At 39.1% G+C, this 25,971-nt stretch overlaps 1 protein-coding gene across 6 annotated transcripts in view; it reads right to left on the reverse strand.

The window, feature by feature from the left end:
• The window catches only part of BCKDHB (branched chain keto acid dehydrogenase E1 subunit beta), a 293,140-nt gene that overhangs the window by 176,527 nt on the left and 90,642 nt on the right, over window positions 1-25,971 (reverse strand). The window contains exon 9 of one of the 6 annotated variants that reach the window (XM_067702710.1): window positions 16,830-18,826. The exons of the other annotated variants lie outside the window; for them this stretch is intronic. Within the exon in view, the coding sequence (XP_067558811.1) occupies window positions 18,668-18,826 (159 nt within the window). The 3' untranslated portion in view covers window positions 16,830-18,667. Of the gene's footprint in view, window positions 1-16,829; window positions 18,827-25,971 lie in introns of those variants that run through there. 6 annotated transcript variants of the gene reach the window in all.

Raw genomic sequence — 25,971 nt, forward strand, 5'->3', positions numbered from 1 at the left:
ACACAGTGAAAGGTCAACAGACAATGAGAAGAGTTAATAGAACACAAAAATAGAGATTTAAAGAAATAATTGAAAATCAAAAGGCAAATAGTAGAAGAAATAAAATGCTATAACTCAAAACTGCAGAGATGATGAGGTGAAGCTAGAGCTAATGCAAGCACACTGCATCTTCATGTGTCAGAGTGGGGAAAAATAATGTTTAAAACTGATGAATGAAGATCTAAGTTCATGGATATACATGTGTGTGAGTATACATATGCACATATGTGTGTGTTGGACTATACCTGATAACCCAAAACTTTTGAACATACTCTCCACTTCTGACAGTTTCCCTAACTATTACTCCCACTTTCTCAAGGTAGAATGTAAGAAACTAATTTCCAGTCACCATCACAGCTAAGATAAAGATGTGACCTAGGCTCTGTCAACCAGTCTAATTCATCAGTGAGCCACATGAGGGACTGGGCAAGGGGAGTCCAATTTTCAGGCACAAGGCGTGGAACATGTTTTGGGGCCAGAGGCAGCAGCAACTAACCTAGGCATGCTGGCACACATGCAATTTGCCCCAGCACGTTAATGTTTCATGCCACTAAGAAACACGGTAAAAGGCAAAGCATAACCACAGAGCTGAGAGCCTCAGAGAAAGACAGGTCCATACACAATGGCTCTTGGCTCAGGCTGGCCCATCTGCTCTGTTTCAGAAGTGTTTACCACATGGTTTTCCCTGACTTCAATGCATTTTGCCCTTAACTCCATAATTCAGCAGGTTGAATCTTTCCTGCCTCTAGTTACAAACCTTTCCTTGCTCCAGTTACAAAGTGACAGGTTTTAAGTGGTCTGCCCAACCAATTTTTTCCATTAATCCTGTTATTTTTAGTGAGTATTTCTGTAGAAATGTACAATGTATTACTTAGAGATATGGAAGTAGCCATCAGAAGAACAAAACAGAGAAATGGTTAAAAGTGGCTGTGTTTACAATCCCACTCCTGGGCATATATCCAGACAAATCTCTAATTCAAAAAGATACATGCACCCCTATGTTCATAGCAGCACTATTCACAACAGCCAAAACACGGAAGCAACCTGAATGTCCATCAACAGATGAATGGATAAAGAAGATGTGGTATATATATAAATGGAATATTACTACACAAAGAAGAATGAAATAATGCCGTTTACAGCAACATGGATGCAACTTGAGATTATCATACTAAGTGAAATAAGCCAGACAGAAAAAGACAAATACCATATGATATCACTTATATGTGGAATCTAAAATATGACACAAATGAACCTATCTACGAAACAGAAACAGACTCATAGACATAGAGAACAGACTTGTGCTTACCAAGGGGGAGGGGCTTGGGGGAGAGTTGGAGTGGGAGGCTGGGGTTAGCAGATGTAAGCTATTGTATATGGAATGGATAAACTACAAGGTCCTACTGTACAGCACAGAGAACTATATTCAGTAGCCTATGATAAACCATAATGGAAAAGAATATAGAAAAAGAATGTATATATATGTGTATAACTGAATCACTTTGCTGTACACTAGAAATTAAACCATTGTAAATCAACTATACTTCAAAAATAAAAAAAAAATAAAGTGGCTGTGTTTAGGGGGGTGGGCCTAGGGACAGGGATGGAAAACACTGTTTTGCATAACAAGCTCTGTTGTACTGTATGTTTGGTTACCATGTTAATGTATTACTTTATCTTAATCTCTTCTACTGTCACACTCAAAAAAAAAGGGAGGGTGAAAAAGGGAAAACTGTAATAACGGTGATACTATTCACAATATCAACAGAAATAAAATACTAAAAAATAAACTTAAGGGGCTTCCCTGGCAATCCAGTGGTTAAGACTCCACGTTTCCACTGCAGGGGGCGTGGGCTCGATCCTTGGTCAGGGAACTAAGATCCTACATGCTGCATGGCATGGTCAATAAATAAATAAATAAATTTTAAAAATAAAATAAAAAAATAAACAAAATGTGGAACAGCTATGTAAGAAACTATATAGCTTAATTAAAGATATAAAAGAAAATATAAACAAGCAGAGAGAAAAACCAAGCTCCTGGAAGAAAAATCAAGAGAAGTGTGTGACAGGAAGTGTAGGTGTGTGGAAGGGTTGACTGCCCATGATTGATAATAGCAGCTTCCATTCTGAAGTAGATAAATTAAACAGGGAAGTGGCATCCATCCTAATTTTATTTTTTAAAACCTTTATAGACCACAGTTTCAATAATTTTTAAGTTAAATTTTAACTGCAAAACTGGGGTGTTTAGAAAGGCAAGAAAATCTTACAGATTTTATATAGCATAAATACTATAATTTCATCAAGTGTTAAGTACCAGTTTAATGGGAAAGTAAGTTAAACGACCATCAAAGAGAAAAACAGAAAGTCAACAAATGTAGATTTTTTTTTTTTTACGTTACACCTCAAATGTTAAACTCAGAACCCAATGTACCTATGATCTTTGTTCACCAGGAAATGAGGTGATGAATTTCTTTCTTTTCATGCTGTTCCTAAAAGCAAAAGCAGATAGTTTAAATGAAATGAAAATCTTGAGTGGAACTCAAATAATTTAAGTGTACAGGCATACCTCAGAGATATTGTGGGTTGGGTTCCAGACCACTGCAATAAAGTGAGTATCACAAGAAAGTGATTCACAAGAAAGTGTTTGGTTTCCCAGTGCATATAAAAGTTATCCTTATACTATACTGTAGTCTACTAAGTGTGCAATAGCATTATGTCTAAAAATACAATGTAAAGAAACAATGTACATGGGCTTCCCTGGTGGTTCAGTGGTTAAGAACCCACCTGCCAATGCAGGGGACACGGGTTCAAGCCCCGGTCCGGGAAGATTCCACATGCCGCGGAGCAACTAACCCCATGCGCCACAACTACTGAGCCTGCGCTCTAGAGCCTGCGAGCCACAACTACTGAAGGCCGTGTGCCTAGAGCCCGTGCTCCGCAACAAGAGAAGCCACTGCAATGAGAAGCCCGCGCACTGCAACGAAGAGTAGCCCCCGCCCGCCGCAACTAGAGAAAGCCCACGCGCAGCAACGAAGACCCAACGCAGCCAAAAATAATAAATTAAAATAATAAATTTTAAAAAAAGTACAGACCTTAATTTAAAAAGACTTTATTTTTCAAAAAATGTTAACCATCATCTGAGCCTTCATCAAGTCATTATCTTTTTGCTGGTGGAGGGTCTTGCCTCAGTGCTGATGGCTGCTGACTTGATCAGGGTGGTGTTTGCCGAAGGCTGGGCTGGTTGCGGCAGTTTCTTAAAATAAGACAACGAAGTTTGCCGATTCAATTGACTCTTCCTCTCACAAATGATTTCTCTGTAGCCTGCAGTGCTGTTTGATGGCATTTTACCCATAGAACTTCTTTCAAAATTGGAGTCAACCTTCTCAAACCCTGCTGCTGCTTTATCAAGTGAGTTTATCCCATATTATAAATCTTTTGTTGTCATGTCAACAATCTTCACAGCATCCTCACCAGGAGTAGATTCCATCTCAAGAAACCACTTTCTTTTTTTTTGCGGTACGCGGGCCTCTCATTGTTGTGGCCTCTCCCGTTGCGGAGCACAGGTTCCGGACGCGCAGGCTCAGCAGCCATGGCTCACGGGCCCAGCCGCTCCGCGGCATGGGGGATCTTCCCGGACCGGGGCACGAACCCATGTCCCCTGCATCGGCAGGCGGACTCTCAACCACTGCGCCACCAGGGAAGCCCAAGAAACCACTTTCTTTGCTCAGCCATAAGAGCAATTCCTCATCCATTTAAGTTTCATCATCAAGTTGCAGCAATTCAGTCACATCTTCAGGCTCCATTCTGAATTCTAGTTCTCTTGCTAAGTCCACCACATATGCAATTACTTCCTCCACTGAAGTCTTGAACCCCTCAAAGTCATCCATGAGGGTTGAAATCAACTTCTTCCAAACTCGTGTTAATGTTAATATTCTGACCTCTTCCCACGAATCACAAATGCTCCAATGGCATCTAGAATGGTGAAACCTTTCTAGAAGGCTTTCAACTGACTTTGCCCAGATCCATAAGAGGAATCACTATCTATGGCAGCTGTAGCCTTATGAACTGTGTTTCTTAAAGACTTAAAAGTCAAAATTACTCCTTGGTCCGTGGGCTGAAGAATGGATGTTATATTAGCAGGCATGAATACATCATTAACCTTGTTGTACATCTCCACCAGAGCTCTTGGGTGACCAGGTGCATTGTCAATGAGCAGTAATATTTTGAAGAAAATCTTTTTTTTTTTTGAGCAGTATATCTGAACAGTGGGCTAAAATTACTCAGTAAACCATGTTGTCAACAGATGTGCTGTCATCCAGGCTTTATTGTTCCATTTACAGAGCACAGGCAGAGTAGATTTAGCATAATTTTTAAGGACCCTGGGATTTTCAGAATGATAAATGAGCATTGTCTTCAACTTCAAGTCACCAGCTGCACTGGCCCCTAACAAGAGAGTCAATCTCTCCTTTGAAGCTTTGAAGCCAGGTGTTGACTCCTCTCTAGCTATAAGAGCCCTTGAAGCATCTTCTTACAACAGAAGGCTGTTTTGTCTACATTGAAAATCTGTCATTTGGTGTAGCCACCTTCATTAATTTCCTCAGCTAGAGCTTCTGGGTAACTTGCTGTAGCTCCTACACCAGCACTTGCTGCTTGATCTTCCACTTTGATGTTATGGAAATAGCTTTTTTTAAAACCTCACACACCAACCTCTGCTAGATTCAAATTTTTCTCTGCAGCTTCCCCACCTCTCTCAGCCTTCACAGAATTGAAGAGAGTTAGGGTCTTGCTCTGGAATAGGCTTTGGCTTAAACGAATGTTGTGGCTGGTTTGATCTTCTATCCAGACCAAAAAACTTTCTCCATATCAGCAATAAGGCTGCTTTGCTTTCTTATCACTCATGTGTTTACTGGACTAGCTCTTTTAATCTCCTTCAAGAACTTCTCTTCTGCGGGGATTCCCTGGCAGTCCAGTGGTTAGGTCTCTGCGCTTTCACTGCCGAGGGCCCAGGTTTGGGGAACTAAGATCCCGCGAGTCACGCAGCCAAGCAAAAAATTTAGAAAAGAACTCCTCTGCATTCACAGCTTGGCTAACTGTTTGGCACAGGAGGGCTAGCTTTCCTGTCTCAGCTTTGGACGTGCCCTCCGCACTAAGCTACATCATTTCTAGCATTTCTGAAGTGAGAGACGTGCGACACTTCCTCTCACTTGAACACTCAGAGGTCACTGTAAGATTATTAATGGGCCTAATTTCAATATTGCTGTGTCTCAGGGAAGAGAGAGGCCTGAGAAGAGGGTGAGAGACAGGAAGAGCTGGTCAGTGGAACAGTCAGGACACACACATTTGTGGATTAGGTTCACCAGCTATATGGGCTCAGGTCCTTGTGTCCCAAAACGATCACAATAATAACATCAGAGATCACTGGTCACAGACCATCAGATCAAATATAACAATAATGAAAAAGTTGTTTTTTTTTTTTTTTTTTAAGTTTTATATCTTTATTAGAACTGTAGAACAATCAGATGCTTTTCTTAAGACAGACCATGATTCTTTCCATTTCTCCTGAGTCTGATATAAAGATCAGCATTCTTTATAATCAGTACCACTGGCAGAAATCTAATAAGGAAGCAGGGGAGAGGTATATTTATTGTTTACCTATTAAAATATAATAAGAACAAGGGCTATACATAGACCAGTCTCTGCATATAGAGGACTACGGATCACCAGCCAAACAAAATTAGAATAGTATTACAAACCTTCCTCGCATCTGTCAAGGACCATGAAAGAAAATCCATCCATAACTGAAAGCAAAACTTTGTCAGTCTCTTTTCTTTTCCTCTTCTTGCCAATTCTTTCATCTCCCCACCCCAACAAACTCTCTCTCCACCCAACTAGCTAGGTATGCCCAGCACACACACACTTTCATTCTCCTACTCCTACTTTCATCCAGCTCTTCTTAACCTCTTCCTTTTTTTCCTTTTCCTCTAATCTTTCTGGGCTTATCCTTCTTTACCAGTTTTCCCAATTCTAGATAATTTTAAAAGCCTGGAATCAGGCTGACAAACACAGAAATCTCCTCTCTAAAGGGAGGGAAGAATCTGTGTGAGGAAAGACAAAATCACCTTTAGCTAGTAAAAGAGTGGGAGAAGACTGAGAACATTCGTTATTAATAAATCTTGTTCCCACACATTCATTTATAGTATGTAGCTGAACTGTAACATCCATACCATCTGCCCAATGACTTCTAAGTCTGGAAAGAGGCAAAGGAACTCAGGTTCAGAGTTCTATGTCTCCACCATAAAAAAAACTGCCTCGACAGAGAAAGAAAAATATCCTATGATATCACTTATTTGCGGAATCTAAAAAGAAATAATACAAATGAATGTATTTACAAAACAGAAACAGACTCTCAAACTTAGAGGACAAACTTATGGTTACCAGGGGGGAAGGGTGGGAGGGAAGGGATAGTTAGGGAGTTTGGGATTGACATGTACATACTGCTATATTTAAAATGGAGGGGCTTCCCTGGTGGCACAGTGGTTGAGAGTCCACCTGCCGATACAGGGGACACGGGTTCGCGCCCCAGTCCGGGAGGATCCCACATGACGCAGAGCGGCTGGGCCCGTGAGCCATGGCCGCTGAGCCTGCGCGTCCGGAGCCTGTGCTCCACAACGGGAGAGGCCACAGCAGTGAGAGGTCCGCGCACAGCAAAAAAAAAAAAAAAAAAAAAAGGATAACCAACAAGGACCTACTGTATAGCACAGGGAACTCTGCTCAATATTATATAACAACCTAAATGAGAAAATAATTTGAAAAAGAATAGATTCATGTATATGTATAACTGAATCACTTGCTGTACACCGGAAACTAACACAACATTAACAGCTATACTCCAATATAAAATAAAAAGTTAAAAAAAATAAACTGCCTCTATCATGTCTCCTCCACATGTGTAGAGCTGTGGATGCTCTAAACAAGTCCCTCCAGCATGTCTACCAACCACCAAAATGGAGGACAATTTCCAGAACTGGGACATGAGGAGCTTGGTAGACCTACTCCCCAGCAAAACAAACCTAAGTGGTGAAAAGTATAAAAATACAACCATCTGAAAATCTCTTGAAATTGCCCTAAGGACATATAGCAAATGAAGAAACATTTATTCAAAAATCTACTAAATCTTGATAAGAACAGTGAGAGTCTGTGGCGCTCGAGCCATGACCCACTCCCTCCTTCATCCCCAAACAGCATGAGGACAGTTCTACTCTGGGTAGGTGTGCCAGGCCCACAGGGGTCCCTGTGCCCCCAGTTCTCTGTCAGAGGCCATGGTATCTCTGCAGAAGGGGGATGCTGCCAGCATTGCTCGCTCCCTGTAGCCGAGGCTCAATTCTAGGTGAGTGCACCTGAGAGCTGAGGGTGCCCTTCCTCCAACAAGCAAGCTGAAGGGTCTACCCCAAGCACAGTAGGCCAGGAATACTGAGGTTCCAACACTCCTCACCCACTCATAGGGCTGCAGTTCCATGTCAGGAGAAACAAACCAAAAAGCCAAGGTTACTGACTCACCCAGAGCACAGCTCATAAAGTGGGGGCTTCACTGTGAATGAACTGGACAACTATCTTTACTCCCAGCTTTGGAGCAGTGACTCAGAGCTTTTGCCCAGAGGTAGAGACCACAGAGAGATTAAAAGCCAAATGTCAGTGTCTAAAAGTCTTTTCTCCAGGGCTCTTAATTTCCTCAGAGAAGAATCCTTCCATTTTCTTTCTGGGGTATATCCCCCTGGTTCCAGTATTCTGGGGTCATGGAGGGAGGAGATGGATGAGGGTCCCATGTTTCAGAATGCAGGCTTCACGTGGTCTCCATGCTGTCTCAAAGAATGTCTCCAGAAACTAAACTCTTCCGTGTGTGTGTAGGGGGTGTTTGGAGCCATTTCGGCAGTTTGCTTACTATATGTATTTCCAGCAATGCCGCCCATCTTCAGCTTTTCCCCACGTCTCCACCTTTATAGTGCATAAGTTCTCTAAATTCTGAGATTTCAACCTTCTGTGTGTGGGAATTCTCCATATTCTTTGACAGGGGTGATCCTCCCTGAGGGCACCTAGGCTGAAGGTTCTTTGCTAGGTTAAGTCAGTTATCACACATTTATTCACTTTCCTGATGACTTCTGTACCATTTTCTGGCAGATGGAATAAACCTGCTACCCAAAGGCCATTAGCATCTTGCTTCTCTACTGTATGTATCCTCTACCAAAGAGGCTGGACAGTTAAAAATACTTACCTTCTCATATCCCCATAAGCTAGGGCTAGCTGACCCTGTTCTCACCTACAAATTAGAAGCAAAAGACACTAAATGGGCTGCAGGAGAGCTTTCTAAGAGAGACAGACTTAGTCCTCATGCCACTCTCTTTTCTTCCTGGAGCTGCAGGACTCATCCAAAACTTTGTGGACAGATGCCTCATGCTAGTGTATAACAGGACTTAAGAAATCATGGTGAAAACAAAAATTTTAGATACAAGATAGATACAAGTCATGGAACAACACCAGAATCTTCATTCACGGAAATTTTCAGGTTGCCTAGAGCAACCCAATGAAACATGCAAGCATTTGCTTGGGGGATTTTTACTGTATTGCCCCTTGCCTCTTTGTCTTCATCCTCCTCTCTCCTGGTGCTATTTTAGTGAATAATTTCCATTAAAGGAAGAAATACATATGCACAATCTCCCAATTAGTCTCTTCTCTTTCTCCAAATTTTTCTTTAGAAGCAGGAAAGGTGTACAGCTGTGACCCCTGAGACTGGCTCCCTGGGGGCAGTCCCTCTTCCTGCATCAGGACTCACTGTTCCAAAAATAGATCAACCTCTACCTAGCACACTGAGAAACAGATGTTTGTTAATTATTTCTTGGAGAACACTGGAAGGTTGTTTTACACTGAACACCTATGGTTAAAAAAAAAAAACATTAAAATAAAAATCACCTTCAATGACCTCTGTTTTAATCCCATCAGTCACCAACCACATCATTTTTCCCCTCTACACTCTTTCCCCCATCCTCCAGCCTCCCTGGCAGCCCAGCTTTCTGATTTTTTTCTTTTTTTTTTTTTTTTTTTTTTTTTGGCTGCATTGGGTCTTCATGGCTGCGTGCAGGCTTTCTCTAGTTGCGACGGGCAGGGTCTACTCTTCATTGTGGTACGCGAGCTTCTCATTGTGGTGGCTTCTCTTGCTGCAGAACATGGGCTCTAGGTGCGTGGGCTTCAGTAGTTGCTGCACATGGGCTCAGTAGCTGTGGCTCGCGGGCTCTAGAGCGCAGGCTCAGTAGTTGTGGTGCACAGGCTTAGCTGCTCTGCGGCATGTGGGATCCTCCCAGACCAGGGCCCGAACCCGTGTCCCCTGCATTGGCAGGCAGACTCCCAACCACTGTGCCACCAGGGAAGTCCCAGCTTTCCTATTTTATGCAGAGTAATTTATTTCCTGTCTGTTTCTCATCTTCACATGCATCAGCTAATCTCCTTGGATTTATTTCTCTGTTCAGTAAATGACCAAAGCTTCCCTGTTTTCCTGAAGTTACATCTCACAGGAACGCCTGGACTCCGCCCTCCGCTGAGAAGAGACACTAAGGAACCTGACTTCCACAGGTGCCCTGTGTGTCCTCGCGGGGCTAAGAAAGGTCGGACTCCAACGACCTTCGCAGCTCCGCATCAGGAGCGCCCTGCAGGTAACGCGCTGCTCCAAAAACCACTCCTGAGGGGCTCAGAAGGCCTCCGAAAAAGTTTGAAATACTGCAAGAATTACCAAAATGGGACAGTGAGACACAAAGTGAGCAAACGTTGCTGGAAAAATGGCACCAGGAGACTTGCTTGATGCCGGGTTGCCACAAACCTTCAATTTTTTAAAACACCATATAGTGGGAAGCACAATAACGTGAGGGATGCCTGTATAAGAGGACACGTCAAAAAGGATTAGAAATAGAAAAATATAATTATGTAGTTTAATCTTGCTCTCTCTCCAGTTCCATACAGAAGGAGAAAAACAATGCCAAACGAAATTGAAATATGATAATATGATTTACAAGGTTTATACAGTATGTAAAAATGTCATATTTTTAAAAGCATTATACAGGTGGGCAAATGTAAAAGAAAATTAGAGATGTTGCATGCTCAAATGTGGAAGCCTTTCATCAGCAAAACTCAAATGATACTTTTTAAAGTATGAAATTAGTTAACTGTAAAATAACTACTCTAACAGGAGGCACTGTTTTACTACAAAACAGGGTTCAAGAATTGAAGACCTCTGGGAATTCCCTGGCAGTCCAGTGGTTAGGACTCCACGCTTTCACTGCCGAGGTTGTGGATTCAATCCCACATCGGGGAACTAAGATCCCACAAGCCACGCAGCACGGCCAAAAAAAAAAAAAAAAAAATCCCTGTTTTGTAGAGTAAAGGGAACCCTCCTACACTGTTAGTGGGAATGTAAGTTAGTGCAGCCACTATGGAGAACAGTATGGAGGTTCCTCAGAAAACTAAAAATAGAATTCCCATAGGATCCAGCAATCCTATTCCTGGGAATATACCCAGACAAAAGGCACAAATGAACCTATCTACAAAACAGAAACAGACTCATAGACATAGAGAACATACTTGTGGTTGACAAAGGGAAGGAGGGAGGGAGAGGGATGGACTGGGAGTTTGGGGTTGGTAGATGCAAACTGTTATCTATAGAATGGATAAACAACACGATCCTACTGTATAGCACAGGGAACTATGTTCAATATCCTGGGATAAACCATAATAGAAAAGAATATAAAAAAGAATGTCTGTATGCCATAACTGAGTCACTTTGCTCTACAGCAGAGATTGCCACAACATTGTAAATCAACTATACTTCAATTAAAAAAAAAAAAAGAATTTAAGACCTGAGATTGAACTGTAGTTCTGCCACTTATTAGCAGAAAGGCTAAGGGACGCTTCTAATCTGAGACTCAGTTTTCTCATCTCTAAAATGGGAGTGATAATTCTTAGCATATAGGACAACTGAAAGGATTAAATCAGATTACACAGAGTCCTGACAGAAAGCCCACATGAAATAGACATGGGCGAAAAAGTACTACCCCTCTCCGGAAATACATTTCTATTGCCAGTATCTTTTATACTTCCAAGTTACGTCACAAATCACAGTTATTTCATCACATCTTGAAAAATATTTATAAAATTCTGCTCAAACTCTGTTTGAAAAGCTGCATGCTGTTAAAAAAAAAAAAAAAAACAAGAAAAGAAAAAAAGGGAAAGGCCCTTGAGTCCAGCGACGTGGGTGGAGCCCCAACTCTGCCCCTCATCAGCTGTGTTGGCTGCAGCAGGTTCGTCTACCTTTTCTGAACCTCAGTTTCCTCACGTGTAAAATAATGACCCTCATGCCTAATTAGAAGAACTGTCATGAACACTAAAGGAGACATGGTAAAACACATCATTTTAACTTCCTTTATTTACCAATTACCAGACACTATGTTAAGACTCATTATATAAACTATATAACACAAAATTAGATCAGAGATCATTTTTTATTTTAATCTTCTTCAAAACATAAGTCAGACCAAAAATTTGCCAGGTGGCAGGAGTGATACTCTCCACGTATCTTTTCCTACAGGAATTACAAGTTTCTCCTTTAACTGCTTTCACTGAATAACCGAATTATTATTACATATTACATGTCATTTTTTGCAATTCAATATGATCATTCAAGAAAAATTGACTGCAGATCTTTTACATACTAGACACTCTTCAAGACCCTTAGGGATACAGCAATAAGCAAAATACACAAAACTCCCTGCCCTCATGGAACTCAGAGTAATTGGCCAAAGGGCATCACACAGGGAGATAAATATATTAGTCACATCCCAAATATAGCATCCAACAACCTAGAACTTGTTCTTTTCAGTACAACAACTAACTAGTTGTGGTCACAACAAAGAAAATCCAACAGGAACAAGAACTCAGAAGGTGGAACTAAGTTCCAAATTGTCAGCCTCTCTATTTTGGAACAGAACCACCATCCTCATCAGACAAGATGACCTTGCCCTGCCTGCCTGCTTTCTCGGTGAGGTCAACCTACATCCAGAATAATTCCAAACTAAAAGCTGAGAATATGTGTATTACTCTTAAAGGAAAGCATTTAATTTTACCACAGATAATATTAAGTCTAAGAAAGAGTTTTGAATCATTTCCTTAGTAGGTTTTTGATATTAGAAGCTGCTTATACTCACAAAAGAAATACATGTAATTTTTAGCATATAACTTAAAACAACCTTATAGTCTACCAACAGAAAAACGCTCAGTGATTAAACGCATGTTAATTAAATCAGTAATAATCTTAAACCTAAATAGCCTTGCACTGCCGGGGAGACATATAATTTTCATCTGGCCATAGTCTTTGATTACATGTTTTCACTAAAAGCTTATTTAGAGACTGAAAGTGAAGAGCAGAGAAAGATTCCTAATTTGTTTTCAATCTAATAGATCATAGTTGTTCTAATATATACTTTATAGAAACCACTTGGGTTGCATTGTAATATATGCTCTAGAATAAAAGTACTGTCATACTACTTATGTAGAACGATAACGTAAAATATGCTTAATTTACAATGACGGAGCCAGGCCCCACTATGAAAACCTGGTGCTATTAACTGTGAAATTTGGTTTAAGAGGGGCCTCTAGTGGTGATGGAAGGTACTAGCTCCCCTTCCCACCCACCCCCAACCCCACCCTTGGTAACGTCTTGTTCTCATTCATTCTCATATTCTCCCCTCTCCCTCACAAATGTAAAGCCTCAAGCAAAATAGCTAGTATTCAATCACCAAACTACTCAATCAAGTCCAAGAAATCAACTAAAAAGATGTACATAACGGGCAGTACTGCACCGTTGTGGATTCTCTAAGGGCAAATTCTCCAACTTTCCCATAAAACCAATTTAGAGCCATTCAGTGCAGAGTATAGACCTTAACATTACCTTGCTCGTGTTAGCCGTCTTAATAAAAATGAAATCTATGGTAGTCTAAACCAACCTCACGACCATGAAAACAAACTTAAACACAGAATTAAGTAAGAATTCAAGTCATAAAATGTAAGACATACATTTTATGTCTATCTTCAGTGGTACCATGGATCTTCTAAACGTTTTGCACTATTCAGTTACACTAATTAACGCCAGGTGCAAATACAAAGACTAAGCAAACTTGGTTTTTTATATATAAATTACTCATGTCCAGGTGACCAACATTTAACTCCTTCCCAGTTTCACTCGTACAATATCCCTTTCCTTTATTATGGAAGGACCCTCTGCTCCCAAAACCTCTCCACACCCACTCCTCCCTGCCAGCCTTCCTACTGCCTTACCTTAATGAAGGGTCCCAGTGAAGTCTTTTGAAGTAAGAATGGAAACAGTTAGGGTGAAAGGGTAGGAGGAAAGGATGGTAAATCTAGGGACCCTGAGCCCTCCCTCCTAACTATGGTCCCTCCCTCGTGCCCCAGCTGAATTACTTCTAGCTTCTGTCTCACATTGTAGTAACACTGAGGCCCTGCCCTGCTCCCATGATAGCCTAACCCCCAAATACTCTGAGACTACAACTGCCTCAATATGTAGCCTAAGAACAACCATTTGTATCTCTGGGCACATCATCATCTTTTGCTACGTAATTTAGGTTTAAAAGAGAAAGGAGGGGGCTTCCCTGGTGGCGCACTGGTTGAGAGTCCGCCTGCCGATGCAGGGGACACGGGTTCGTGCCCTAGTCCGGGAAGATCCCCCATGCCGCAGAGCGGCTGGGCCCGTGAGCCATGGCCGCTGAGCCTGCGCGTCCGGAGCCTGTGCTCCGCAACGGAAGAGGCCATAACAGTGAGAGGCCTGCGTACCACAAAAAAAAAAAAAAAAGAGAGAGAGAGAAAGGAGGGGTGAAAGCAAAAGAGAGAGAGGTGGAGAGAAGAGTGGAAGGGGTAGAGAAGAAGATTCTTTTTATATCAGGTCCTAACTTTGTTAAAAAAAAAATTTTTTTAATTTAAAAAAATGAACACCTCCCAAATAGATTATACTCAAAAAATTAGGTTATACTTGGGGGTGAGGGGAAGGCTTTGAGACACTTTCTTGTACCACAGTGCGTTTGAACAGAGAAAACGCCTGATCAGAAGCAGTGCCTAAGAGCTGTGCTGGATGCAGAAGTCACAGGTCACTCCTGGGACCAGCAGGAAGGCCAAAGGGAACAGGCCCAGAATGACCTCTTCCAGCTCTAAATTCCATGACCATGACCCACCTGCAATGCAGACAAGGAAATGAGAAGAGAAGGCTTCTGGAAGAGCCCAAATTGATATCATAAGGTTTGAAGAGTGAAGCATGTGTTCTCAATTCATGAGAAAACTTTACAGGCCTTCCCTGGCCAATGTACATGTCTCGGTTACAAAGTCTGGTCATCTGGATCCCATGCACAGCTGCTGATAATGTGACAGCAAAAAATAGGATAAAAGAAAACAAATTTAAAAACCATAAAAATTAAGCACAAAAACATATCAATGAAATAAATAGCTAAATACCTCAATAAATGTAAATATCAATATAGTATGACATCCAAGTTAAACTGGACTAAGTTTTTGTTTTGTTTTGTTTTCGTTTTCAGCTTTAATATTTTTTTAATTGAAGTATAGCTGATTTACAATGTTGTGTTAATTTCTGCTGTACAGCAAAGTGATTCAGTTATACATATATATACATTCTTTTTTTATATTCTTTTCCATTATGGTTTATTACAGGGTATTGAATACAGTTCCCTGTGCTATACAGTAGGACCTTGTTGTTTATCCATTCTATATATACTAGCTTGCATCTGCTGACTCCAAACTCCCACTCCATCCCTCCCCCACTCCCTCCCCCTTGGCAACCACCAGTCTGTTCTCTATTGGACTAAGCTATTTTTAAAAGATGAAATTATATACATTATATTTTCCTTGAGAAAATATAAGTGAAAAAGCTTTAGAAATTTTGACATCCAAAAGGTTAAGAAGTTTTAAAAATGGCTACACAGAATAGTTTTCATCTATGTAGAAAAATTAATTACCGTAAGGACTCATTTCTCGGAAACTACAGACGGCTGACGTTTACTGTAGTCAATTTCACTTTGACTTTTAGAATAGGTATATTGGTCCTATTTTAATAGAATTCAAATGAGTAATTTCTGTACACCATCAGGAAAAATATTTATTAAAAAAATAAAACACAAGGTCAAACTAAAACTTAAGACTTAAAAAAATGTTTCAACTTAGAATAAATTTGTGGATTTATTCATAGAGCAATACTCAAAAGGGTCACTTTTGAACTTTCGTATAAAGCATCAAAAGTAAGAAAAAGGCACCAAATTCAAAACATTTCAATATTACAACCATTTTCATAGCATATTGTCAAACTTTCTCTTGCTGATATTCCTAATAATTTTTCAACAAATTTTTATCGAACACCAAGCCTCCAGCTAGGCATTGTTTCAGGGACTAAGAATTCAACAGATAAAATCCCTGCCCTCACAAAATTTACCTTCTAATGGGGGAAGATCAACAATACAAAAATTACATAATATGTTAGATCGTGTTCATCTTTTTAGAGAAAAAGAAAGAAGAGGTGAAAAGGAGTCTTGGCAGGAAGGATGGGACTCAGTATTTATTATATAAGCTGGTCAGGGGAAGCCTTCAGGAGAAAATGATATTTGAGTGGTGACCTAACAGAATCACTTGGTTGAGAGTCAGCCAGGAGCATTTCCTGAAGGCTGGATGGGCAGAGGGGTGTGGAATGTGGTGAGATCAGATGAATGCCTGTAGACCTTGGTTAGAAATTTGACTTTTCCACTGAGTTGAATGGGAAGCCATCAAGGCCTTTTGAGACTAGAAGGGATATTATATGACTCATGTTTCAAAGGATCATCTCTGCCTATGGCAAGGATAGGACAGAAGCAGAGACAGTGGTTAGGAGGCTAAAGCCAAAACCCAGGTGAGAAAGGCTAGTGGTTTGGACCAGGATCAAGGGTAATAGCAGTAGAAGTGGTGGTCAAATTTTGGACATATTGTGTAGACAAAGCCAGGAGGATCTGCTTTGGAACTGAATGTGGGAAAGCAGAGCAGGAGAGAGAGAGAAATCAAAGCCGCCAGGATGTAAAGGCAAAGGGCAAAGCCTTACTTATTTCAATAATTAGCATAATTTAATCTTCAATTAAAGTGTAAGAACGTCAAAATTAGGTGCCAATTTTCTCTTCTCTATCACCCACACCTTGAAAATGGTCGTTTCTTTCTTTTTTGCAGTGTTGAACGTAGCGTTGTAAGTTGAATGACAATATGATTCTTGAAATCTCGAGTTTCCTGCAAAGCCTGTCATTCTCTTGCCAAAATCAAGTTTTGTTTTGTTTTTTGTGGGCAGCTTCTCTGAATTTCCACTCATTAAAAAAGAATCTTCATCTCAAGCTGGACAGCAGCTCAAGGACTGTGCCTGGCCACTGCTTTGTAGCTTGCAGTTCACTTCTAAATGCATTTTGAATGTGGTCTGTATCTCAGCAGGAAAGACCGTTCAAACCCACAACACTTAACCACTGTTCTTACCCCTGGGAAGGCTTGGGAAGAGCAGCTCTACCGCTCTTGGGATGAGAGGTCCTGCTTCTCATCAGTGTGACAGCTGAGCTTTGTTAGGACAGCCCTGAATAACAAAAGAAACTCCCCCCCTGGCCAGAGCTCACCAAGGCTCTCCCTGAGTCTACAGGAAGGTCCATTACAATACAAATTCAAGAAACTAATCAATGGGAACACAATGCTTTTATTATTTCATTCTTTTCTTTTTTTACTTTCTGTTGAAGATTAACATACACAAAAAAGCACACAAAATGAGTGTTCTGTTCAGTTTTCAAAAATTGAACCTGTATAACCAGCACTCAGAACAAGAAACTGTTACCAGCATCCCATACCCTTCAGGCCCCCTTCCAATTTATTAACTACCATATGACAATCACCTGACTCCTAACACCATAGATGGGTTTTGTCTATCTTTGTACGTTATATAAATAGAATCACACAGTATGTACTCGTTCGGGCCTAGCCTTTTTAAGTCACATTGTTTGTGAGGTGAATACACAGTGTTCCATTCAATTTGTAAGTCATTTATTGTCATTGCCGAAAATATCCTATTATGTTTCATCCTCTGGCTGGTGTACATTTAGGTAGTTTGCAGTGTGAGGCTATTAGAAATAGTGCTTCTACGAACATTCTTGAACTTATCTTTTGTACATTTCTGTTGGGCATATACACAGGAGTGGATTGCTGGGTCATAGGATTCAGCCAGATAATGCCAAACAATTTTTTTTAATGGTTGTACCAATCTATATTCCCAATAGTAGTATATGAGAGATGGATTGTTCCACATCCTTGGCAACACTTGGTTCTGAGGGATATTTTTCATTTTAGCCAGAATGCTGTGTCTTTAGTGGTATCTCATTGTGGGTTTTTTTTTTTTTTTTTGGCATGTCCTGATGTCTAAAGAAATTGAATAATTTGCCATATGTTTACCAGCCATTTGGATATATTCTTTCATGAAGTGCCTTTTCAGGACTTTTGCCCGTATTTCTATTGGATGTCTGTTTTTTCCTTTTGATTGTAACAGTACTTTATATTTCTGAATACAAATTTCCATGAGTTTCTCCACATGTGTCGATTTAGTCTCTTACTGAGGCGTTTTGTTGAGTAAATTCTTAATTTTAATGAAGTCCAGTTTTATCAGCCTTTTTTTAAATGTTAACATTTCTGAGTTTTTGTTTTGTTTTTTCTAATTAAGAAATCTTTGACTGCACAGGATCATAAAGATATTCACCTATTCTCCTAAGAGCTTTTTCATTTTCTCTCTCACAATTAGATCTGCAATCCTCCTGGAACTGACATGTGTTTTACGGGTTAACATTATTTTCTGTGGTACCCAACTAAAACAGCATCATTTATGGAAAAGTCCATCTTGTTGTCTCTGAATTGCAAAGTCACCTTTGTCCTGAATCAAATGACCAACAGATACATTTCTGTACTTTTTATTCTGCTCCATTGGTCTATATGTCCATCTTTATACCAATACAATGTTCTAATTCCTACAGCCCTGTGACACATCTTGCCTATAACACATTTGATAATTAAGTCCTCTAGCTTTATTCATCTTCAAGACTCTAAGGCCAAGAAGAGCCAAGGCAATCAATTAACATGGTATGTGCTTCTATTTGTTTGGATCTTCTTTAATTTCTCTAAATATTTTGTTATTTTTCTGAATAAAGTTTTTCAACACACATCACTCCATTTCTTCCTAGGTGTATGATTTTGGATGCTTTTTAAAATATTATTAATATTAATTAAAATTAATATTAATATAAAATTAATTAATATTAATTAAAAATTAATTCTGAATTAATAATATTTCAAATTAATTTCAAATAGTATTTTCATTATTATCAATTTCAATTATTATCAATTTCTGGGGCTGGTATATAAAAATACAGTTGATTATTGTATATTGACCTTGTTTCCAGGGGCCTTGGTAAGCTCATTTAATTCTAATAATCTGCCTGTAGATTTTACTGATCTTTCTTATATACACGTCATGCTATCTACGGATAAGTTTTATTTCTTCCTTTTGAATCCATATGATTGTCATGTCTCTTGCCTTTAAGTATGAGCATCCTGGGGACTTCCCTGGTGGTCCAGTGGTTAAGACTCCGCACTTCCAAGGCAGGGGGCAGGGGTTCCATCCCTGGTTGGGGAACTAAGATCCCACATGCCGCGCAGCACAGCCCAAAAAATTTAAAAAAAACAAAAGAAGTATAAGCATCCTGTTGCAGTCCTGATCTCAAGGGGAAAACTGTCAAAATTTCACTGGGAAATATTTCAGCCCCAGGCTTTCTGTAGCTACTCAGAACTACAAGATAACCTATTCTTTATCAGATTAAATCTTGTTTATAAAACAAGATAAAGGTACTCTTTATCAAGTTAATAGAATTCTCTTTCATTTCTAGGTTGCTAAGAAATTTTAGCCGTGAATGGATATTGACTTTTAACAAACGATTTTATTAAAATAATAAGATTGCTTTTGCCATTTTCTGTTCAAGTGAGGAATTGTAGCAACCCCTTTGTGAATGTTTGTGATCATCGAACACCCCTTGCATATTTGGAATAAACCCTCATGTTGGCCTTTTCATATTGCTGGGTTTGACTTTCCAATATTTTGTTTCTGATTCTCTCATCTTTGTTCATAAGAAAAATGTGTCTATAATTTTGCTTTATGTACAATCCTAAACAGGTATGATATGAAGATTATGCTATATAAAAAGATATAAAAAGAATTTTATATATATAAAATATAAAAAGAATTTAGAAGTTTTCCCTCTGGTTCTATTGTCTGTGGAAGTTTGCTTAAGAATTGTGTTTTACAACATTGTAAATCAACTATACTTCAATCAAAAAACAAAAACAAAGAAAACCGTGTTTAAAGAATTCATTAGTAAAGCCATATGGGCCTAGGGCTTGCCCCATATATGCTTGATAAAAATGGATTAAATTTCTTTGATCCCTGACTATTCTGGTTTCCTAATTCCTCTTTTATTAATTTTGAAAAATTTGTATTTTCCCAGGAATTTGTCCATTTCACCCAAAACTTAGTTGTAAAATTATTCATAATACCCTCTTATTACCTTTCTAATGTCTGTAGACTCTGCTGTGATTTCCCCTTCTTTAGGGGGATATTTGCCATTTGTGTTTGACCTATTTTTTTCATTAGTCTTGTTAAACATTTACCAAATGTATTACTCAAATAGTCTTGTTAAAAGTTTATCAAGGGGCTTCCCTGGTGGCGCAGTGGTTGAGAGTCCACCTGACGATGCAGGGGACATGGGTTCGTGCCCCAGTCCAGGAAGATCCCACATGCCGCGGAGCGGCTGGGCCTGTGAGCCATGGTCGCTGAGCCTGCGCATCCGGAGCCTGCGTGTCTGGAGCCTGTGCTCCGCAACGGGAGAGGCCACAACAGTGAGAGGCCCGCGTACCACAAAAAAAAAAAAAAAAAAGTTTATCAAGTATGTTAATCTTTTCAAAGATCTAAAATTTACTTTATTAAATACCTCTATTGTATATTTTCTGTTTCACTGATTTCCACTCTTTATTACTTCATTTCTTTTATTTTTCTCTAGGTTTGATCTTCTGTCTGGAGATGGAAACTCAGATTAATTTTTTTATTATTTTTGTTTCCTAAATAAACGTATTTACAGCTATAAAGTTCCCTCTAAGCATGACTTTAGCTAAATCCTTACACTTTTTTTTTTAATCCTTACACTTTTGATAGGTAGTATCTTCATAACTATTCAGTTCAGTATCTTCTCTAATTTCTGTTGTAATTTCTTTTACAACCCATGGTTATTTAAACACAAATTATTTGATTTGTAGGAAATTGGGGCTTTTCTGGTTGTCTTTTTTTTTTTTTTCTCAATTTCTAACTGAACTTTACTGTTGTCAGAGAACACTCTCTAAATGATTTCAAACTCCGAAATTTGTTAAGGTTATATTTATGTCCAGCATCTGGTCAATTTTGACAAATGTTCTATATTCAAATGAAAAGAATGATTTCTTGAATAGTTGGGTGTACAATCAGCACAAGTTTACTAACTCTTCAGATGTTGTCTTCTTGCTTGATCAGTCTTTGAGAGGGGTGTCAAAGTCTCCCACTCTGATTGTGGATATGTGTATCTCCTTTAAGTTTTGTGTTTTGCTTGTTTTGCTTTATGCATTTTGAAGATATGCTATTAAGGACATACAGATTTAAGATTGTGACATCTTCATGATAGACTAATCCCTTTAGCATTATGAAATGTTTCTCTTTATTTCTAGTAATGCCCCTTGCCTTAAAGCTGTATTTGAAATTACTGATAGTATAACTACACCAACTTTATTTTTCCACCCTAACTTTTCCGTGTCCTTATATTTAAAGTATGTCTCTTTTAATCTGCATGTTTGTCAGTATCATTTTTTTTAATGAAGTCTGACAATCTTAGGCTTTTACTAGGATTATTTAATTAATCTGTATTCAATCTAATTACATATATACCTGGATTTTTATCTGTCATCTCACTATCTGTTTTCTATTGACACACCTGTTTTTTGTACATACTTTTCTTTCTTTCTTTTGGCCTAACCAAATATTTCTATTAATCTACAGTTCCCTTTTTAACTTGCTAGATATATACTTTCACTATTATTTCAGTTGTCACTCTAGAGATTACAACATGCATCCTTGACTTATTATAATCTAATACAAACTTTACACTAACAATCCTAGAACAACAGAATGTTTTAACTCCATGTAAGCCTATCCTGACTTTCTCCTAGGATCATTTTCCCCTCTGCCTAAAGAATTCCCTTGTAGTATTTCTTTTAGTGAAAATCCACTGGTGGCAAATTCTCTCAATTTCCATTTGCCTAAAGTATTTACTTCACTTTAATTTTAAAAGGATGCTTTCTCTGGGTATAGAATTCTAGGTTGGCATCTCTGGCAATTTAAGATGCCATTCCATTGTGTACGTAGGTGTGGTTTTCTTTGAATATATCCTTCTTAGAGGTCCACAAAGCATTCTGAATATATGAGTTGGTTCTGAAAATTTCATGAGAAATATTTTTAGATATTGTTTCTGACCAATTCATTCTTTCTCCTCCTTCTATATTCAAATTGTATATAGGACAGATCCTTTGACCAGATCCCAAATGTTTTTCATGCTCTTTTCTGTTTTAGTCTATTTTTTTCTTCCCTGTGCTTCAGTTTGGACATATTAACTTGCCTTCTAGTTCATTAATCATATCATCTACTAAGGCTAATATGTTTTTAAAAACATCCATTGAGTTATCATCAAAAAAATTTTTGCTTCCACAATGTTTGATACACACACACACACACACACTCTCTCCAATTCTCTAGAATAATTCTCCACCTTCTTACCACTTTTGTCCCTTTTTTCTCTATGTTCCTAAACATTATAATCTTAAAGTCCTTGTCTGCTAACTCCGATATCTGGATCACCTGAGTTTCTGCTTTCATTGGTTTGTTTTCTCTTGTTTTTGGTCAAATGGTCCTGTCTCTTTATATACTTAGTAATGTTTTTACTAAATGCTGATTGATAAGAGGTTCCACATGATGAGAGGATGCCTCCTTGCTCTGCTGGGTGGATAGAGCAGAGAAGGTAAATTACATTAATTCAGTAAGGAACTGAGAGGGGTAGAGGCTGCATGTGGGTTTGGGAAGATGCAATCTATTCTGATTTGCCTCTAATCAAAGACCTGACTCCACAGCTCTCAACTGAGAGTATGATTGGGCTTTGTCACTTCAGCCTCAAGTGATGGCTTGGCTTTTCAAATATGTTCTGCTTAGCTCCCATCATACACAGCTTTAGAATTTGGCAAATATTGATATTTTGAGAGAGAGAGAGAAACCAACTGTGTGTTTAAGACCCTTCAAGTTTCCAATTCTGTGCTTCCAGCCCCATGAAACCAGGGTTCTATACACCTGGATTCTCAGCTTCTTTTGGAGACTCACTGGTGTCCCCAAGCAAAGAGTAGCTGCAGGTAAGTGTAAATTTACCACTCATTTCAGGCCTTTCCACTCTCATCACTGGTGTTCTTAAGCCACTCCACCCCTGCCCACACCCCCAGGCCCCAGGGTAGGTCTCTGCCTCCTAAGCACCTCAAAACTCGAGAATTTCTGTTCTACTTTCCAGTGGCTTCCAGCTAGCTTAGGTCTTTAATATCGGGTTCAGAACTGAGTAGATAAACTGACTACGGGTTTTAGGCCCACTCAGGTCTCCAATTTTGTAGCTCCCCTGAGCAATGATCAAAAACCCTGCTGCTTGGATGGACATGGATGGTATTATGCTTAGTGAAATAAATCAGATAGAGAAAGACAAATACTGTATGGTATCACTTACATGTGGAATCTAGAAAATACAACAAACTAGTGAATATAACAAAAAAGAAACAGATTCACAGATATAGAGAACAAACTAGTGGTTACCAACGGGGAGAGGGAAGGAGGGAAGGGCAAGATAGGGGTGAAGGATTACGAAGTACAAACTACTATGTATAAAATAAATAAGCTACAAGGATACATTGTACAGCACAGGGAATATAGCCAATATTTTATAACTTTAAATGGTATATGAACAATAAAAATTTTGAATCACTGTGTTGTATACCTGCAACTAATATAATATTGTAAATCAACTATACCTCAATAAAAAAATAATTGGAATAAAAACCACTGCTGCTCTCTCTGTCCTCAAGCAACTGCTCAGGTTTATAACTTTCAAACAATGCTTCAAAGCTTAAGCAAAAGTATGACTATATTCCACAGTCCTTTTACTATGCACAATATGCTAATGCATATGTTAAATAAATTATTTTTACCTTTTTTTTTTTTTAAGAAGATGTTGGGGGTAGGAGTTTATTAATTAATTTATGCTGTGTTGGGTCTTCGTTTCTGTGTGAGGGCTTTCTCTAGTTGTGGCAAACGGGGGCCACTCTTCATCGCGGTGCATGGGCCTCTCACTATCGCGGCCTCTCTTGTTGCGGAGCACAGGCTCCAGACGCGCAGGCTCAGTAGTTGTGGCTCACGGGCCTAGGTGCTCCGCGGCATGTGGGATCCTCCCACACCAGGGCTCGAACCCGTGTCCCCTGCATTAGCAGGCAGATTCTCAACCACTGCACCACCAGGGAAGCCCTATTTTTACCTTTAATAGGCTTTTCATGATTAGGTATTCCAAAAGATGCATTTTGGTGTTGAGTTTAACATGTAATGAATAAAGCTGAGGGATCTAATTTTGTCATAAGACAAAAATAACCGATAAAACACAGCACTAACTGAAAGAGATAATAAACATAAATCTTGAATACTATAGAATTCAAGAAGATAAAGAAAAGCTGAATCATAGTTAAACAAACAAACAAAAAATCCCATTTTTAATATCAGTGTTTGCCTATAGGGCCCTCTTGCTTAAATCATCTTCAATTCCTAGAAGATGCCAAGTATCAAAAATGTTCTCTTTTGATACATGAAAAGAAAACCAAAGATGTACCATGATCAACAATGAAGAGAGGCACAAATATATCCAAAGTAATCAAGAAATGACAAACTGGCTTTCACTGACGTAACTGGAGGGTCATCAGCTAGAAAAATAACATGATGAAAGCACCCTAACAGGAAACTAAACTAGTGATGCGAACAAGTCAGAGGTGTGCTGCATCACTTTCTCATTCAGTAGAGGCTTTTGGTCTCCTCTTTCATCTTCTCCAGTCGTACAGAGCCCTAAGGAACAGGGTCTACATTCCAGGATCATACAAAGATGCTACCAGTAGATTTACTAAAGGGTGGGGGCAGGCGGGTGCCCACAGAAACAAACTGATATAAATACAAGTAATTTCCCACTTCCTTCTTCCTCTACTTCTCCTCACTTTACTTTCATGGTTCCCAACTGCAGTATTATCATATTTGTGTTTTACCATAAGCTGCTACAAATTGTTTTGAATGTATAATGTATAGAAATACGAGTACTTGTCCTGACCATACATCAGTACCCTCCGCTGCATCATGACAAAGCATCCTATCCTCGCGCAAAAGCACAATTTACATTATGAATACGAACCCCAAGGAGGCGAGACATGGTGCAAACAAGAATCCTGCTCTGGGGCAAAGGCTATCAGTCCCAGTTTAACCATAATTTGGAACATCTGGCTATGTGAAAGGAAACACAATGTCTGACTTGATTTGAAAATGCCTGCAAAAAGCGTTATTTCATGCAGTTATAAATAGTTCAACCTAAAACACTGCTCTTAATTATGGAAACTATGAACATAAGGACTTAGAATATTGTTGAAACCATCTGTGACCATCTCAAGCGTTTAGACAGTGTCCAGTAAGTCTACAGAACATTTACTATAACAAATCTTAAATCTTCCTCTAAATTATGAAATGATCTTTACCTAAAACACCCTATGCTACACTTCTACAGCAGCAGAAACTGCAGATTATTTTTATGTAATAACCTAAGAAACAGCCTGTAAAAGCTACAAAAATGCCAAAGCTCTTGAAAATAATAAATGTGTAATACTCTAGGTCTTATGGCTCATTTGCTATAAAAATAGATCAAGGAAAAGTACATGCAATGTTACCTAAACTTTAGTACATAAGACCATCACATACACAAAAAAGAACTTAACTTTCCTTATGTACCAATTTGGTAATAGATGCACTTCAATTTATCTAGACATTAATATGAAAGGTATCAGCTATAGCCAAGTAAATGAGAACTGAACTATATTCTTGAGAGGGGACTAAGTGAATCCTATTAATAGTAAGAAAAAGACCAATCTAAACAGGCCAAAGTTCAAGAGACGATTTACATAGAAAACTGCAAATCAGAGCAGCCAGAATCCCACAACGTAACATGAAACTGTGACTCACAGTATTTTTTACAAACAATCCATCTCCACCTCTTTTGGAGAAGGGACAAACGAGAATTCAGCCTAAGTATTTAGCTGGCTATATTCAACCTAGCTTATTGAACCAGAACCAATAAGAAGTTTAAAAACACAGGTGATTTCAACATCCCTGATATACTCTCATTTCCACTGGTGCATTATTCACACAAGTCAACACGAGCTGGCTGCATGAAGGACAGAGAGTTGTAATATTTCAAACAGAGAACTATGGGAGGAAAAAAAACCTGAAGTGATTTGTTTCCTTGAGCATTAAGCACATACATTTCTTTCAGGGTGTAAATTTTAAAGTTTTAATATCAGTGGAAAAGCCTCATGAAGCTCACAGTCTTATAACAATTCTTTGCAAAGAGCCAACAGATTTGGCTCCAGATTTTGAGGAAG

The sequence above is a fragment of the Pseudorca crassidens genome, chromosome 13 (assembly GCF_039906515.1).
Source record: "Pseudorca crassidens isolate mPseCra1 chromosome 13, mPseCra1.hap1, whole genome shotgun sequence".
Taxonomy (NCBI): Eukaryota; Metazoa; Chordata; class Mammalia; order Artiodactyla; family Delphinidae; genus Pseudorca; species Pseudorca crassidens.